An 18,670-nucleotide genomic window follows, 5' to 3' on the forward strand; every position below is an offset into this window, starting at 1 on the left:
CTCCGAATACGTCGTCGCTTATGGGAGTCGCACACTTACTAAAGCTGAGGCCAATTACAGCGTCACTGAAAAAAGAGTGCTTGGCGCTAGTGTGGGCGCTTCGCAAGTTCCGCCCTTATTTGTACGGTCGTCCATTCGACCTGGTACCGGACCACCATGCACTTTGTTGGCTCGCCACATTGAAGGACCCTTCTGGCCGCCTAGCTCGGTGGGCACTGCAAGTCCAGGAGTACGACATTCGTGTCATCTATCGCAGCGGACGCAAGCATTCTGACGCCGACGCCCTGTCGCGTTCGCCTTTACCTCCCGACTCGGCCTGCGGAACCACTGGTACCAACTCCATCGCATCTCTCTACCTCGACTCCTTTACCAGTGAACAACACAAGGACCCGTGGATCGCTTCCCTTTTTAACTGTCTCTCTGGATCGTCAACCACTGCGGTACCACGATCTCTCCGACGTCAAGCTGCTCATTTCGCCATTCGTGATCGGCTGCTACACCGACGCAACTACGCCCCCGAAGGTCGTAAATGGCTCTTGGTTGTCCCGCGCAGCTTGCGATCACAAATATGCGCCTCCTTTCACGACGATCCTCAATGCGGTCATGCCGGAGTTTTCAAAACTTACGAACGCATTCGCCATCGCTTCTACTGGCGCGGAATGTATAATTTCGTTCGAAAATTTGTTATGGGCTGTCCTGACTGTCAACGCCGCAAATCACCGCCTTTCCACTCGTCCGGTGCGCTTCAACCGCTTCCGTGCCCTGCCAAACCTTTCGATCGGATCGGAATTGATCTCTATGGCCCTCTACCGACAACATCAGATGAAAATCGGTGGATCATAGTCGCTGTGGACCATTTAACACGCTACGCTGAGACCGCCGCCCTTCCAAGTGCCACTGCGCGGGACGTAGCATCCTTCATCCTTCATCGTTTCATACTACAACATGGTGCACCTCGAGAACTACTAAGCGACCGAGGTGGAGCCTTTCCTTATCAGAAGTCGTCACGTCTCTGCTTTCTGAATGCCATGTTGTTCATCGCAAGACCACGGCATACCACCCGCAGACTAACGGGCTCACGGAAAGATTTAACCGCACCCTTGGTGATATGCTCGCCATGTATGTGACATCCGATCATACTAACTGGGATCGCATTCTTCCATTCATCACGTTCGCATATAACACCGCGGCACAGTCTGCCACTAGATTTTCACCTTTCTTTCTTCTTTATGGACGCGAACCATCCCAGACCATCGATACCCTTCTTCCATACAGTCCTGACGCTTCCGAATGCCCATCTGTGTCCGAAGCTGCCCGAAATGCGGAAGAGTGCCGTGAACTCGCATGCACCTTTACGTCACAAGAACAACAGCGCCAGAAAGAAAACAACGCCGACTCTTCACAAAGCCCCAGCTATTCCCCGGGATCACTTGTATGGCTGGCTGTTCCTTACCAAATCCCCGGCATTTCCTCAAAACTCGTTCCAAAGTACGAGGGCCCATACCGCGTTTTGGAGCAAACCTCGCCGGTGAATTTTCTCATCGAGCCACTTTCCCCATCTGACGACATGCGCCGGCGTGGACGGGACATCGTCCACGTCGCCCGCCTTAAGCCATATCATAGCCCTCTGCCTCTAGACTCTTAGGTCGCCAGAATGGCTCCTTTTCGGCGGGGGCAAATTGTGAAGAAGAAAGAGCATCGTTGGCAAGCAACGTCGCCACCGCTTGGGTACTAGGTGCTGGGCTTCGCTCGCTCGGCTCGTGCTGATCATCGCCGGCATCTGCTTGACCGTTGCTCTTGCACGATCATGTTTCATCGTAGGACCACCGTCGCAACAGTCGCCAATAAACCCTTTTTCACAAGGTCTAAGTGAGAGGTGGCACACGCACACTTTCTTACGACTTGCGCTTCGTACTTACTTCCCACCTTTAACCACCTTGAGTTCGTGGCATATACTATACTTCACTGTATTCATGGCACTGCGGCTCAACGCTCGCTAAACCTTTCGAAAACCAAGAAGGTTACGCCCAGCGATTCAGCATCATCATCATCAGCCTGACTACGTCCACTTCAGGACAAAGGCCTCTTCCATGTTCCGCCAGTTAATCCAGTCCTGTGCTTGGTGCTGCCAATTTATACCCACAAACGTCTTAAACCCATCTGCCCATCTAAGCTTCTGTCTCGCCCAAACCCGCTTGCCTTCTCTGGTAATCCAGTTAGTTAACCTTAATGACTAGGGGTTATCTTGTCTACGCACTACATGCCCAGCCCATGTCCATTTCCTCTTCTTGATGTCAACTATGACATCCTTAACCCTCGTTTGTTCCCTAATCCACTCTGCTCTCTTCTTGTCTCTCGAGGTTACACTTACCATTTTTCTTTCCATTGCTCGCAGCGTCGTCCTCAATTTAGGCTGAACCCTCTTTGTAAGTCTCCAGGTTTCTGCTCCGTAGCTAAGTACCGGCAAGATACAGCTGTTATATACCTACCGCTCCTACGTTATACTCGCCCAGCGAGTATAACGTAGCAACCCTTTTTTGACAGATAGTGCCCAAAGTACATGCCAATGGCTGCTAATGGGGAATGAGAAACAGGAGAATTCGGCTTTTAGTGAACGCGCACGCAACGAAATTTTTATTGTTCAACAACGCACAGGAGAAATTTCCCACTGGCACCACCTTGCAGGTCAAAACGTAAAACTGGTTACACACTACGACTACGACTACGAGGGACGACAGGGTGCCGCTATAAGGAGCTTCGCCCCTAAAACTAAATGAGGAAGGCTAACGGCATGTATGGATGCACGGATGCTTTCAGTGCCTTATTTATTACGGGAAATCGACCTCTGCGACTTCGAGGGGCTTCACAAAAAGATTTTCATGTTTTGTGATCGCTTGCCATTGCGGAGCGCTGTATTCGGTAGCGACGCCTAATATCACAATTATCATGTTTTAGTTCAGCCTAGTACCTTTTCTACGTGTACTCATCAAACCCCATAAATGGCTTGCATGAAAGCCATTTATGGGGTTTGATGTCATAAAACTATATATAAACTTGGCAGACGCTGTCAGGAAGGGCTTCAGGAATTCGGATCGTCTATGCTTCTTAAACGTACACATAAATCTAAGCAGAGGAGCATTCAGCATCGGGCGTATATTGAATGTGGTGTCAGCACCCAGGATTCAATAATGCGACCTCCAAGAAAGCAGTCAAGTGCCATAATCACTGACCAGCAGCAAATAATTTTTTTGAATAAAAACGTTTTGAGACCTACGTTCTCTCTTTTATCACATAATAACCTTCCTGTTCGTACAATTTTTTTTTATTTTCTGCCTCTCCCTGTTTCGACACGCCTAATTCTTCAAACATCTATATCTTATTACTATTGTGGACCTGTTTATTTTTCTAGTGCTCTCCATACGATCAACGAAGTCATGTTAGCTCGTGCTAAAGAAAGCGAGTGCTGTTTGCGTACACGTACAACTAAAAAAAAAGCATCGTTGTTTCTCCAGCAACAAAAGCGGGTCGCGGCGTCAGTGGCGCACAACTCTTTCTGGGACTACATTTTGTTGAGTAGCAACTACTGCATAGCCAAATGCCCGTTATTTAACCGTGATTGTTGCTTCTCTCCTAGAAAATCGCCGTTTATTATTTCTAGTATCATTATATCTTGGGCGCAAGCTGAACAGTAGGGATAATCTGTGGCGTGATCCCCCCCAGACAGGCAACATCGCTCCTCTTGTGCCGTGCAGTCTTTATGGGCATGGTCTTCCCCATATTCCAAGCAGCGTCGGCCTGATTTACATCCACCCACACTGTGACAAAATACCCAGCAATCATGACACGAAAGTGAACGCGATCCTAGCTGATCCACTCTAATTGCGAGTCGCCATATCTTAATTCCTGTAGGGCATGTGCGCCCCAAAAGTGGCAATAAGCGACTCAGTAGGCACCCTGGTATTGCGGTAGACTGAAACAACGCCAACTACCGATAACTTCTCTAGTGTATGCGAAGGCGTTAGACTTGCATCAACGCATCTTACAATTCTCTTGTTGCGGTGGGAGAATAAAACGTCATCTTTTACCCCCCTGCCTCCTCGAGAAGCTTTCATCATCTTCACTACATTTTGTTCCCCTCCGCAAAAGAGCCATCCTGGCGACTGAGGGGCAGGAGACGACAGAGAGGTCGTAATGAGATTTCATACAATCTATGCGAACAGTCTCACGTCCACGACATCGTTGATTACAGTATTGCACAAGCGGCTCCACGGTGTAATCCATAGGTTATGTTTGACCACATGGTAGGGTCCGTGATGTTTGGATAGAAACTTAGCTGATAGAACAAGGCTGGTTGAAGGAATCCAAAGCCAGGCAAGGTCATCAGGAGCGTAAGTCGTAAGAGGTGTCGAGCAGTCAAGGTAACGCGATAGTGTTTTTGCCGTTCTTGATAAGCACTAGTGAGGGAGAGGGCCAGCTGGCGACACTCTTCTGCGTATTTAGCAGATTGTGACACTGTCGTCGACACTGTCACATCAGGGCGGTACGGAAAGATGGTGTCTAGTATGCAATAGGATTCGCGTCTGTAAAGGAGGAAATATGAACAGAATGCAGTTGTCCGTACAGTGGTAATGTGCGCTTACGTCACAAAAGTGAGAAGACGCATCCCCATTGGTGTGGTTGGAAGCGACATGTTTTGACAGCATATACCCTGAAGTTGTGTTCAATTCTTCTGTAATGCTGTTTGTTTAGGGTGGTACGTGGTGGTGGTCCGAAGAGCGACTTCGAATTCCTTGAAAAGCGATTCAATTGCGTCCGAAAGAAACACACTCTCTCGGTCACTGAGTAGCTTACGCGAAGCACCATGACGTAGGATGATGCAATGTAATATGAAAGAACCAACGTCACTAGCTGACGCCGATGGTAATGGTGAAGTTTTGGCATAGTGCGTAAGATATGATCGATGGTGACGTAGCATAGGGGAAGCAGACCGTCGCTCACGTGAAGGCGACCGGTGTCTGTTGTAGTTATGGCGAGGTGAAAATGTGGCCAGGACGGCAGGTGGGATAGATCAAGGAAGTTCAGGTCTGGGTGCAAAATCGCAAGCGTTAGTGCGGACGTCGTCACGAAGCAGAAACTCACGCCGTTGAAAAAAGTTCGCGCTACGTGACCAGCAAAAGCACAGACAAAGAATGACAAAAAAGGGGGGAGGGGGTGTCTGAAGTTTGCAATGGGTTCTGAGAGTGTCGCGTTGGTCGGGGAAACGGGCGGGCAGTCTGATGCACAGCTTAAGGTGGTGAAGCATAGGGGTGCCTGGAGACGTTGTTCGTGACAGGCAAGCGTCGTGGTGTGGTCAGTGCTTCGGCATGGGCAAGCGGAGCCGTCACAGCTGGTGCATTGGCTGCGGTAAAACCTCGGACACTTGCTCCCGAACGACTCGCTGTATTGGTGTTGGCAAAGTAGATAGTGCACCGTCAATGGTATACGGCAGAAGACACAGCTGGCGTGCGACCTCATCGCGTACAAACTGCTGGATATTGAGAAACAATGTATTATGGTTTTCCGATGTTAAAGTTGAAATCGTAGCGCATGACACACGGGTGCAACGAGTAGATTCACGCTGCTTCCAGAGCTCGTCGTAAGTTTGACGAAATTGATTTGCGTTTGAAACCGTTTGCGGGTTCTTTGCGAAGAGCGTCGGAACTGCGTCGTCAGTGACACCTTTCAAGATGTACTTCAACTCTCGGCTTTTGCCATGGCCGGGTTGACGCGCCGGCAAACGTCGATCACATCTTCGATTTAGGTGGTATATTTCTTGCCACATTGCTGGGCGCGAGCGCGCAAGCGTGTTTCAGCACATAGCTTGCGAAGCGCTGGACGGCCGAACAAATATGTGAACGACGTTCTGAAGGCTCACCCGGTGAGAAGATCCCTCTGGTGATAGCGCTACCACAGACTGTTGACATCAGTTCAATAGCTCCGCCGCGGTGGTCTAGTGGCTAAGGTACTCGGCTCCTAATACACAGGTCGCGCGATTGAATCCCCGCTGCGGCGGCTGCATTACCGATGGAGGCGGAAATGTTGTAGGCCCGTGTGCTCAGATTTGGGTGCAGGTTAAAGAATCCCAGGTGGTCAAAATTTCCGGAGCCCTCCACTACGGCGTCTCTCATAATCATATGGTGGTTTTGGGACGTAAAATCACAAATATCAATCATCAACATAGGTTCAATAAAACTAGCCATTGGTGAGCTTGTGCGTACTACCCATTTGTTGTGCTTGCTCACCCGATCGTATTCGTAGAGCCAGTCTTCCACGTCCTTGTCATCAGTGACACTAAGGTAGGGCATCACGCAGCCTAATGGGGCCAGGATAAACAGGAGCCGGAGTAGTCGAAGCTGAGGTGGCAGCCTGCTGATCTTCATCCATGGGCATCGTAGCAACTGGATGCAATGTACGGTTTCGAAGTTCCCAGATTGTCGAAGACCCAGCACCTCCACCAATTAAAATAAGGTGTTTGGAAGCAGCACCTGTTTAACAAACAGAATAGCAGTCTCGACAACTGGCGTCTTAATGGCAGATCCAGCCTAGGCGTTAAATGTTTATTTGTAACCTCAAAACTACGGTACTTACCCACTCTAGGAGATTGGCCGAAAAACATATAGTGTCGTAAGGACGGTAACTGCACTACTGCGTACCAAAAAAGCCCCGTCACGTTGGTTTAGTGGCTAAGGTACTCGCCTGCTGACCCACAGGTCGCGGGATCGAATCTTGGCTGCGGCGGCTGCATTTTCGATGGAGGCGAAAATGCTGTAGGCCCATGTGATCATATTTGGGTGCGCGTTAAGGAACCCCGGGTGGTCGAAATTTCCGGAGCCTTTCACTACGGCTTCTCTCATAATCATATGATGGTTTTGAGAAGTTGATTGATTTGATTTATATGTGGGGTTTAACGTCCCAAAACCACCATATGATTATGAGAGACGCCGTAGTGGAGGGCTCCGGAAATTTCGACCACCTGGTGTTTTTTAACCTGCACCCAAATCTGAGCACACGGGCCTACAACATTTCCGCCTTCATCGGAAATGCAGCCACCGCAGCCGGGATTTGAACCCGTGACCTGCGGGTCAGCAGCCGAGTACCTTAGCCACTAGACCACCGCGGCGGGGCAGTCTCGAGAAGTTAAACCCCACATATCTGTCAATGTTTACAAAAAATAATGTACAAGAAAGAAGGCATTGCAAAAAAATAAAAATCCGAATTGTGTGAAATTGAAAGAGCAAAAAATAGGCACTATTACAATAGCGATTATCTGATTTTTGGAACCGACCAAAGCAGCTGAGTTTGCTAAAGTTGAAAAATTTGGAATGTGACACTCATATTTAAAAACATTTTAGAAATTACTTCCCGCCTCGTTTTTAGGGGCGAAGCTCCTTATGGCGTGGTTCTGTCGCTCCTCCGAATGTATGTATGTATGTATGCATGTATGTATGTATGTATGTATGTATGTATGTATGTATGTATGTATGTATGTATGTATGTATGTATGTATGTATGTATGTATGTAGCCGCCGGTGGCAAAAACCTGCTCGAGAGCGGGTATGTGCCACAGCGATTGCGAGATGGGATATGGCGGTACTTGGACTGTTCACTATGTGGACCCACGGATGGACGCACGCCCGGACGAATGGATGGACAGACAGAGTAGCAGACGGATGGACGGATGGATCGACGCGCGAACGGATGGATGGATGGACGCCCCGCCGCGGTGGTCTAGTGGCTAAGGTACTCGGCTGCTGACCCGCAGGGCGCGGGTTCGAATCCCGGCTGCGGCGGCTGCATTTTCGATGGAGGCGGAAATGTTGTAGGCCCGTGTGCTCAGATTTGGGTGCACGTTAAAGAACCCCAGGTGGTCTAAATTTCCGGAGCCCTCCACTACGGCGTCTCTCATAATCATATAGTGGTTTTGGGACGTTAAACCCCACATATCAATCAATGGATGGATGGACGCACGAATGGACGATCAGACGAATGGACAGACTCACGGCTGGACGCATAGACAGATGGACGGACGCATGGATTGACGCACGGATGGTCGCGCGGACGGATGAAAGCGAGAACGAATGGACGGAAGCACGGAAGCACGGACGGGCTGACGGACGCTTCGTCCACTCATCATCATTCACTCCGTGGATATGCTGTAATTTTTTTTCTCGAGTATTTGTCAAAGCACAGAGACAACGAAACATCAACCTCTTCTTGTCCTGGCAAGTATACCCGCTGCCTCCTCGAGCAGCGTTCATCTTCTTTACTACAATAATAACGTTTGCTGTTCATTTTATGACCCCCAGGTGGTCAAAATTTTCGGAGTCCTCCACTACGGCGTCTCTCATAATCATATGGTGGTTTTGGGACGTTAAACCCTACAAATCAATCAAATCAATCATTTTATGACGCCAACATATGCATCACAACATGGCATGCGCGTAAATGGTATACGCGAAAGCTATTGCATTTGTTGACATTCCAATAAAGTATGTCAGAAAACCCGGAAGTACTTTCACACATACCTTCGATATGTCTCGCTACGCAAGCGTGTTACGGAATATAGTCTATTCATCAATACGCATCTTCAAGGAAATGTAATTGAGGGAGCTCGTTAAAGGTTTAGGGCCCGATGAGAACCGCGCCGCGGTGGCTACTGAAGAGAGCTTTGTAATAAAGGTTTAAAAATGTCATGCATTACTATCGAGATCGGCTTGTGCATAAGTTTTTTTCATCGGCATAACCACTCGTGAATCTTTTTCTCCACCCATTTTCCCCAAGTTGTGTAGTGAGCTGTATCAAGTAATGGTTGTGGCAGACCTTTCAGTTTCTATGTAAGGAAACATGGCCTTCTCCCTCTTCAAAACCTCGTTGTTCTGCTGTGTAATTAGAGTACTTAATGCTATGGTTCCTCTCTGCGAATGCCCTCGAAATGGAGGAGTTTTGGAATTTAAAAGCTTTGCGTAATAGGTTTTACGCCTCACATAAGTGAAGTGAAAGAGTGTCGTGGTTGCACCGGGAAGAAGGAGCGAAGCCATGATTGGTGGTTACTTGTAGGATGACGACAATAGCTCAGACAAGCGCCTTCGTACTTTTAGATGCGGAGCATCTAATACTCGAGGCTTGTAGTGCGGCACCGTCCGCAAGCTTCCTCCTCCTTCTTCCACCATCTGTGCATCCCTTCCTCCTCTACACACCGCGCGCGCTTCACTCCTCCACCATCTGTGCACCCTTTCTCCTCTACACACCGCGTGCGCTTCTCCTCTTCACGAACATTCGCTAGCTGTGTAATGTAGCGCGCATGCGCCGTCACGCTTCGAGAACATCGGCAGCTGACGCGCGCGCATGCGCCGTCGCGCTTCGAGAACATCGGCAGCTGACGCGCGCGCATGCGCCGTTGCGCTTCTCCCCCTTCTCGAACATTCGACAGCTGACGCGCGCATGCACCGTCACCCACCATCTGTGCCGCGCGCGCTTCTCCCCTTCGAGAACATTCTACAATTCTCCTGATTCTCCAGTGGACGCGCATGCGCCGTCGCGCTTCGAGAACATTCAACAGCTGACAGTGCATGCGCCGTCGCGCTGTATATATACTCAAGGTCGGCGCTCGCTCGCTCAGTTGCCGCTCGTCGGTTGGATTGTACGGCGCGTCGACGTCCAAGGTCGCGGTGAAATGAATTACAACGAATCCACAAACACAATAATCGACGTCCCTTCGACCAGCGCCGCCCTTTCGCATATGTGTGTACGTGTTCACTCATTTAACACCCCCTCCTACAACCACGTTAACCAATTTAGCCATCGACCCAAGTAAGTCGCAATTTAACACCCCATTTCACAACCACGTTAACCAATTTAGCCATCGACCCAAGTAAGTCGCACTTTAACACCCCGTTAACCAATTATATGCTCCGCATCCTCCTCAGTGTTCCCCCGAGGGAAGCTGCGGGCAATTTTTTTTAAATATAAGCACTATCCGCCCATGCATGTGCGAAGAGGAGATAACAACTTGAGGTCGAACGAAAAAGTATACGATAATACTCGTGAAGCAAACCGTGTTTTCCAGTATTCTTACAAAACCGATACACCGTTTCTAACAAGCATTTATTTGAAGGGTATACCCCTGTGCCCATTGCATTAGCTGCTGCAATGTCGCCCATGTGTAATTAAATACAAGTCGTTCACGCCTCGTCCGTGAATTTTCTGTGTGCACGCAAGTCCCGCATACAAGCGTTTCATTACGGTCGCATAGAGGTGTACTGTGTTGTCACGATAGCCTGACAGATCATTCCGCCCGTTCCCTCCATGTGGGATCTTGCCTAGCGTCTCGGAAGGGCGGCCCTCGTACCCTCCATTGAATGAGCCCAGCATCCAGAACAGTCTGGCGGGCATCCGGCGCTGGAAGCTAGCCGTCTTCAGAAACGCGTGCATCATCATTAGGAAAGAGTGTGCGCTTCCACGTAGATCAATCACCGTGGCCAGGGACGGCCATGTCCGGTGAATGCCTCGCATTTCGCCGGATTCCTCTCCGATACCCCAAATGTGTTCGCCATTTGTTGATTTATACATACTATTGATCGATGCAGCAAACTGGCCCTTACGTTCGTGTTGTGTAGTGCGGCAGGTGGATGGAAAAGTGACTCACCTTTCAGGATTTATATTCGTTTCATTGGGTCCACTTTGTGATGCATCGTCATTTGCACATGTCACTGCCACTGCGCACGTTGTGTGCGCATACCCTTCAGAGGCTATAAAAAGCCTCGCTCCCAATAAACGTCGTTCACTGTTGTACATTCATGTCTGTACGCTACAGTGGCGACGAGGCGGTCGAACCGTTGGTCGCGCTGCGACCATGGCTGCGCACGCGGGCCCACCGGGTTTTGATGAGGAGGCGGACAACTGGGAGGCTTACCGGCTACGCTTGGAAGCATACTTCGAGGTTCACGACGTCACGGACGAGAAGAAACGCAGGGCAATTTCGGTCACGGCGTTGAGCACAAAGACAGTGGATTTATTGGCTGCACGATGCGCGCCGGCGAAGATACAGGACCTGAAATACGAAGACGCTGTGAAGTTCCTGGGTGAGCGATTTGCTCCGGCGTGCAACGAAATCGCAGAATCGTACAAGTTCTTCACAAGGAATCAGCTTGCAGGAGAGTCGGTAAATGAATTTCTCGTGGAAATACGAAAGATTGCAAGCAGGTGTAATTTCGGTAGCGCCCTCGACAGGATGCTAAGGGACCGCATTGTTTGCGGCCTGCACGACGCTAGTGTTCGTAGGCAGCTGTTGGCAAAAGCGGAACTCACGCTGAGGGAGGCGGAAGAGGCAGCGCGTGCAGCAGAGATGACAGCGGCAAACGTGGACCATATGGCCAGCGCGCAAAACACGGACAATGTGCACGCTATGACGATGAAGCGCAGAGGCCAACCAACTAGGCATCCGTCACTACGAGAGTCGGCGAGCAGGGAAGACTGGCGGCACGAAGGGACGTGCCCATGCTGCGGCAAAAGTGGTCATACAGCGGAAAAATGCAAGTTCCGTTCTGTTAAATGCTTCATTTGTAAGAGGCAAGGACACCTAGCCCGTGTGTGCCAGCAGCACCAGTCCCGGCAAAACAATGTATTCCACTGTGAAAGTCAGTGGTCTGATAATGACGACTACGAACAATTTCTGCTCAACTTGCAAGCGGCATCGGTGAACATGGTCCAGCCAATTTATCGCACCATGGAATGGGATGGCGTGGCTCTCCGAATGCAAGTAGACACCGGTTCCCCCGTGACAATCATCACATGGCCTACCTACATCAAATAACGTCACCTTTGGCCTCGGCTCCAGAAGACTACCTTGCAACTGACTTGTTTCCTCGGTCAACTTCCCGTCAAGGGTCAACTCAATATCTCGGTGACGTACGGCGGGACCACACTGGACGCTACCTTGGTGGTGCTGGGGTGCTCTGGACCGGATCTGTGTGGGCGGGACGTCATCAAAGCCCTCGAACAGCACGGAAGGCAGGTTCTCGCCGTCGGAATGAAGGCTGCCTCCGGTAAGCCATCCTCTACTAAGGACGATTTACAAGTGCAGCAGTTGTTAGACGAGTTTCAGGACTTGTTCTCGGAAGAGCTAGGATTAATCAAAGGGCCACCTGTTGAGTTACGCTTGCGCGAAGGTGTCGTACCTCGTTTCTTTAAGGCACGTGCCGTGCCTTACGGGATGAGAGAAGCCGTTAGCCAAGAGATAGATCGTCTCGTTCAGACAGGAATCTTGACACCAGTTGCTTGCGCTGACTGGGCAACGCCTCTTGTTCCGGTAGTAAAGAAAAATGGGTCCATACGACTTTGCAGTGACTTCAAAGTAACAGTCAACGCTGCTTGCCACACGGAAAAATATCCGTTGCCCAAAATTCAAGACATCTTTGCTAGCTTAAGTGGAGGCGAAGTGTTCTCTACAATCGATCTAAAGGACGCTTACAGTCAGCTACCTCTAGATGAGAGCGCAAAGCAGCTTCTAGTCGTTAACACGCAAAAAGGACTATTCTGCTTCAACCGGCTCCCTTTCGGTGTAGCGTCCGCCCCAGCAATTTTCCAGAGACGCATGGAAGCCATCCTTCAAGGAATACCGGGTGTTCAAGTTTACTTGGATGACGGGGTTGTGGCAGAGAAGCAAGACAACTGCGAAAAATTGCGCGAAGTCTTCCAGAGGTTACGGGACTACGGTGTGAAGCTTCACCCAAGCAAATGCAAAATACGGAAGAAAGAAGTTGAGTATCTTGGGCACCGCATATGCGCAGGTGGCCTTTTGCCGAAAGCGGAGAACATTGAAGCAGTATCAGTAATGCCCAGGCCCACATGCGTGGCAGAGCTGCGGTCATTCATCGGCTTTGTGATGTATTACCATGCATTCCTTGGCAACTTGTCCACTGTTCTCGCACCGTTGTATGAACTGTTAAAGAAAAACGCCCGTTGGCAGTGGGGAGCAAGACAAGAGGCCGCTTTCGAAGCAACAAAACGCCTCGTCAAAGGCGCCAAGTTCCTCACGCACTACGATCCGCAAAAGCCCCTCGTGTTAGAAACGGACGCGTCGTCTTACGGCATCGGGGCTGTTTTATACCACCGGGTCAACGGAGAAGCGAAGCCAGTTGGATTTCGGTCGCGTACTCTGACTGCCGCAGAGCGGAATTACGCACAAATTGAGCGTGAAGCGCTGGCAGTTGTCTTTGGGGTGACCAAATTTCGTGAGTACCTACTGGGTAATACTTTCACGCTAATTACAGATCACAAGCCACTTCTGCGACTGCTCAGCCCGGACAAGCCCGTACCTGCTCTGGCAGCGACACGGATCCAACGTTGGTCTTTATTACTCAGCGGCTACACGTACACGATCGAGTACAAGGCAGGAAAAACCCTTCCGGTAGCTGATGCCCTGAGCCGCCTTCCGGCAAACTACCAGCACGATGCCAGTACCATGGAGTCCATCAATAACGACGCCCGTGAGTACGTACTTTTTGCTGAGCAACTAGACACCACCCTGATGTCGTCTAGTGATTTGGCCCGGGCGACAAAAGCAGATAGCACCCTCAAGCAAGTCGCTGTCTATATTCGCGACGGCTGGCCTAGGAAACTACCGAGATCAAAACCAGACTTACGTCCATTCTTTTTCAAAAAACACGAACTTGTGTGCAGTAATAACATTGTCTACTGGGGCCACCGAGCGATAATTCCGGTCGCCGCCCGGAATTCCGTACTACGCATGCTGCACGAGACTCAAGGGATGACGTCCATGAAGAAGTTGGCGCGCTCCATATTTTGGTATCCTGGGCTGGATCGGGACATTGAACGTGTGGTAAACACTTGCCCTGTATGTGTGCAGTGTAGCAGCATTCCACCTGCCAAGGAGCCTGTGCCATGGCCGGAAACCAAGGAAAAGTGGTCAAGGGTGCACGTAGACTATGCCGGCCCGGTTGACGGACATATGTTGCTCATCGCGGTTGATTCGCACACGAAGTGGATAGAGGTGAGCCCAGTGAAGATAGCCAGCGCGGGACGGACTATCGAAGCCTTACAATGAACGTTTAGTAGGTTTGGCCTGCCCCGAACCGTGGTTTCCGATAACGGGCCACTGTTCACTAGCGCGCAGTTTCAGTCGTTCATGAATGAAAACGGAATTCGCCACTTTCGCACCGCGCCTTATCATCCGCAGTCCAACGGTTTAGCAGAGAGGGCAGTGCGAACGATTAAACTGGGACTGCGCAAGAACGCTAGAGGCACACTGCAAGGCCGATTAGACCAAATTCTGTTGCAGTATCGCCGCACCCCTCTGCCCAGCGGGAAAACGCCAGCGTTGATGCTGCTGGGTTTTGAGCCTCGATGCAAGTTGGATAACATCGTGTCATGTCGGCCATTTTCTCACGCAGATACGGAGCATCCCGGGACCACTCGGCAAGTTGGAGACTCTGTTTGGTACAGGAACTACGGGACAGGAGCCAGTAGGAAGGCTGGCGTCTTACAGACCCCCGAAGGCCACCGCATGGTAACCATCAAGGCCACAGACGGCGAACATCATCGCCGGCATTATGACTAGTTGAGAGGAAGAGAAACCGACAGCACGGGACTCGCTGCCGGTAAAGCAGAAGTCAAGCAAGAGTCCGGGGTTGAGGCACCGCAGACGGAAGCTGGCGAAACCGGTGCACCACTGACCTCAAGAGAACCCCAGAGCCCAGGTGCGCCAGACACAGACAGCCGACCAAATACGCATGACAACCAGGTTGAAAATGACACCAGTGGCGCGCAATCTGCAGGCAATAAAGAGTTCGATCCTGGCGAAACCATGTTACGCAGGTCCACCAGAAACCGACGCCCGCCGGATAGCTACCAGCCTTAAGGGGAAATAAGGCTGATGCATCGTCATTTGCACATGTCACTGCCACTGCGCACGTTGTGTGCGCATACCCTTCAGAAACTATAAAAAGCCTCGCTCCCAATAAACGTCGTTCACTGTTGTACATTCGTGTCTGTACGCTTCACTTTGTGATTTTAGTAATTACAGTATAGAAATTCCTGACGGAGTTTGACTGATAGTAAATGAAGTATTACAATCACACAAAAAAGTTTGTTGCTTTTCCGAGAGTCCTGTTTTCGTGTACTGGCGTATTAAAGATATGGTAAGAGCACACAAGTTGTGAAGCTGCTGCGTGATTTCACACAAATTTTGACGTCATTATAATTACAATAAACTACCCATTTCTGGAGCGTGTATTGAGGTATTGGAGAATTTATGAGAGTAGATAATGAGCATTGTGGTCGCTGTTATTTTTGTCAACTGCAGATGTCCAAACGCAATTCCCAAGAGGCGTCATGGCGAAGACATGGTCAACATATGTTCAACTTCATTGGACACTACTTGTTGGGTGCTATGCGTGGATAACGCCGACAGGAAAAAAAAAAGGAGTGTTTCACACTCAAAGTAATGGCAACAGGCTGCGTTGACTGATAGTTCCAAAATTAATTGCATTTATATGCCATATAAAGTGGACGATGGAGATGACCGCCACCGTAGCTCAGTGTTAGAGCGTCAGACGCGTTATTTGATGGTCGCAGGTTCAGTTCCTGCCATTTCAAGTTATCTGTTTGCCCACTTTTTTTGCTTTCTTCCCATTCACAATAAATTTACTCGTAATAACATCCCCTATACGTTCCTGGGCAGCATTGCCTGTGAGGTCTCAGTAATTTTTCTGGCAGACGTTTTAAATATAGCTGCAGGGTGTGTGATCGCAATGGTTCGAACTTCCACTTCACGCCTGACCACTGAGCTAACAGCGAACGTCCCAAAACCACCATATGATTATGCGAGACGCCATAGTAGAGGACTTCGGAAATTTCAACCCCCTGGGGATCTTTAACGTGCACCAAAATCTGGGCACACGGACCAACAGCATTGTGGGGGGGGGGGATTTAGACAATTAGGTAGCCTCAAAGCCGAAGTAATCGCCGAGAGGACGAAGGTTGACAAGTGGTGGCAGAACTTAGTGGTGCATCCTAAAGACGAGTTCTTCAACTGGCCGACCACAGCGGGGAAGGTACTCTAGGGAGGAAAAGGAATGGGAGAACAGGTATGAATGGTAACGAAAGTAGCATTGCTGCAGAACGAGTGAAACCTTCATGATTTCATGACTCATTGAGATCGGCGTTGCGAAACAGCTCCTGAATTGCTTGAACACCCTTTCGTCTTGATGCTGTATTTGCGTTATCAGCAACTTGTAGGTTTGGGCGAGGCAGTTCATGATGCGAATAACTGGAATCAATGGGATGAGGACGACGACTCAATTCTATGACAATACGTTTGTCCGCTAACCTTTGATCACTTGTGGCGTTTTTTGAGAGAAGGCATTTTCGGTGACAGCAATTAGAGGCGAATTTTCAATGCACATTTACTTGCAGTATAGCACTAATCCTGCGGTGTATGTTTGTTCTTTGTCGCAGTTTTTTTCGTGTTGCTTCCCATTATTCGCTGTGTTCGGGCATCCATCTCATGTCAGTTACGGTAATTGTAGTCGACAGGCGAAAACTTCGCTCAAAGCGCCGCCATGAAGTTGTTACAGGACAGGGCGGGAGGCTGGAAGTGTAGCCGCTGCGCGATGGTATCTCCCCAGGTGTCGGGCAAGACCCACTTGAGCACGACGAGGTCTGAGAAGACGCAAAAAACGGCCGTCGGAATCGGCGTCTCATTTCCTTGCATATTCGTCAGAAAACCTCTGAAGGTCCAGTGGCGTCTTTAAGGTCAAAGGTTCCATGCGCGCGTGGGCTCCACACGTGGGGGTGTGGTAGTAAAGTTGCGGCAACGTACCAGCGGTCGCACACTAACGAGTCGCCTTGGTGGCCAAGACGCAGGAGTATATAAAGTCATTTTTGTTGGCCGCCAGGTACGGCCTAGAGTCACTAGCCCTCTGGCCCTTGTTTTGGCGTCACTGGCCTTGGGCCCACACCAAATAGTGGTAATTACCACTACATTCACTATACTGCTGAAGTACCAGAACAAGCTATTGCCCGACGAGCGGATGGCTTGGGCTTCAAGTTGCGTCGTAACTATTGTCATACCCTGCATTCTTTTTGTTGGGCTGCTTGCTCAGCATCGGTACCCCATCTATCTTTGTTGCTCGTTTGTATCCCAGTATCCTGGTACATAGTGTTAATGCAGCGTGTACGTGCCCTCGCAGCATAGTAAAAAAATGCAAGTGTGGCGATACTAGTTTCAACAAGTGCAGTATTTTATCATCGATAGCATTTGAGGTCATCATAAGGTCCGTCTGCTATTCTTGAAATTGTTTTTTTATTCCATCATTATAGTGATTCCATTATTGTTTTCCTTTCACTACAATTTCCCTAAATAAGGAGGCTCTCAAATACAAAGACATGCGTGCGTATTTCATTTTACGGCAGTCGCTGTCTAGCCAGGTTCCAGAAGGGCGCTAAAGCATGAAAGCATAAACTCTAGGCGACGTGGTCTTGGTGGAAGCAGCGTTGAAAAAGCTGGAAGTGGCGATACTTCAAGGGAAGAAAAGGAAGAGAGCGTGGCGAAGGAGTTCGACGTGGCGATAAGGAAGCCATGGCCAAATGCCCGTTCCGGTCGCGTCCCGGCCTATCACTGAGGACATCGCGGAGCCAGTGCATTTGCCTGAAAAGCTGTGGAGCTTTGAAGAGGTACGTGTCTTCGTACCTCACTATGAAGTAAAAAAAAACATCGTTTCGTGGCCTCGGTAGGTGCGGCGATGGCGTCGTCTGGAATGGAAGTGAGGTTATTGAGAAAGCTGCGGTGTAGTGGCAACGGCGGCTATTGACAAAAAAAGCGGGGCAACTGCCAGGTTTTTGAGACAAGTGAAGTGCCTTTACTTCTCGGCGTTCTCGCGCTATTTGTCGGTTCTTTTTTTCATTTGTATTTTTTTCATTTTTTACTTTCTTTTTTCATACATCTCTCATTATGAAGGAGCTGAAGTGAATTCAAAAGAATTAGCTATACAGGTCTTTTTATATCGCTCTGCTCTCGTTTCATCTAAGGTCCACTCGACGTTTTATATTTTTCTTGTCTTTAATGCACGCCGTGCCAGGGAAGCTGCTGTAGGAGTAAGTTCGAAAGACACGCGCGTTGACAGTGAACTGTCATGGTTTCTAGCTTTAAGTATACTGCACCATGCAGCAATATGGGTGCGAGAGCGTTTATGAGTCTCAATGCAGCCTGGCAAAGGAAGTTCGGTAACACGGGAGTCATCATAACTGTTATTTTCAGGACAACTTTTGTAGAAGCAGAAGAGGAAAACAATAGACGTGTACGTTCCCTTGTCTGCAGACAGCAATACCCACGGAGATAATAAAGGAGACCACCCTGACACGTCCATTATGTTGGGCTATAATATTGGTCTTTCTCTGTGTAACTTGTGGGAGACAACAAGCTGTGTGTAGCGACACTCCGAAAAGCGAGACGTGACAAAAGCATATAGATGAAGTGATTGCCGACGATAGCGGTAACAACTACGTACGCTCATTCAATTTATCCCGAACGTTGAATGCGGTTCCGTAGAGATAACGTCGTAGAGATCGCCTCCCGTGGCAGCAGGTGAAAAGGGTACTACACAAATGGATA

General features: G+C 49.6%; 2 protein-coding genes across 2 annotated transcripts in view; both read left to right on the forward strand.

Moving 5' to 3' along the window:
• The window catches only part of LOC142787062 (uncharacterized), a 136,908-nt gene that overhangs the window by 92,248 nt on the left and 25,990 nt on the right, over positions 1-18,670 (forward strand). The window lies entirely within an intron of this gene.
• Positions 10,892-11,851, forward strand: LOC142787055 (uncharacterized). The gene has a single exon (XM_075884687.1). The coding sequence runs from the start codon at positions 10,892-10,894 to the stop codon at positions 11,849-11,851; it is 960 nt and encodes a 319-aa protein (XP_075740802.1).

Source organism: Rhipicephalus microplus, unplaced genomic scaffold (assembly GCF_043290135.1).
Source record: "Rhipicephalus microplus isolate Deutch F79 unplaced genomic scaffold, USDA_Rmic scaffold_43, whole genome shotgun sequence".
NCBI lineage: Eukaryota > Metazoa > Arthropoda > Arachnida > Ixodida > Ixodidae > Rhipicephalus > Rhipicephalus microplus.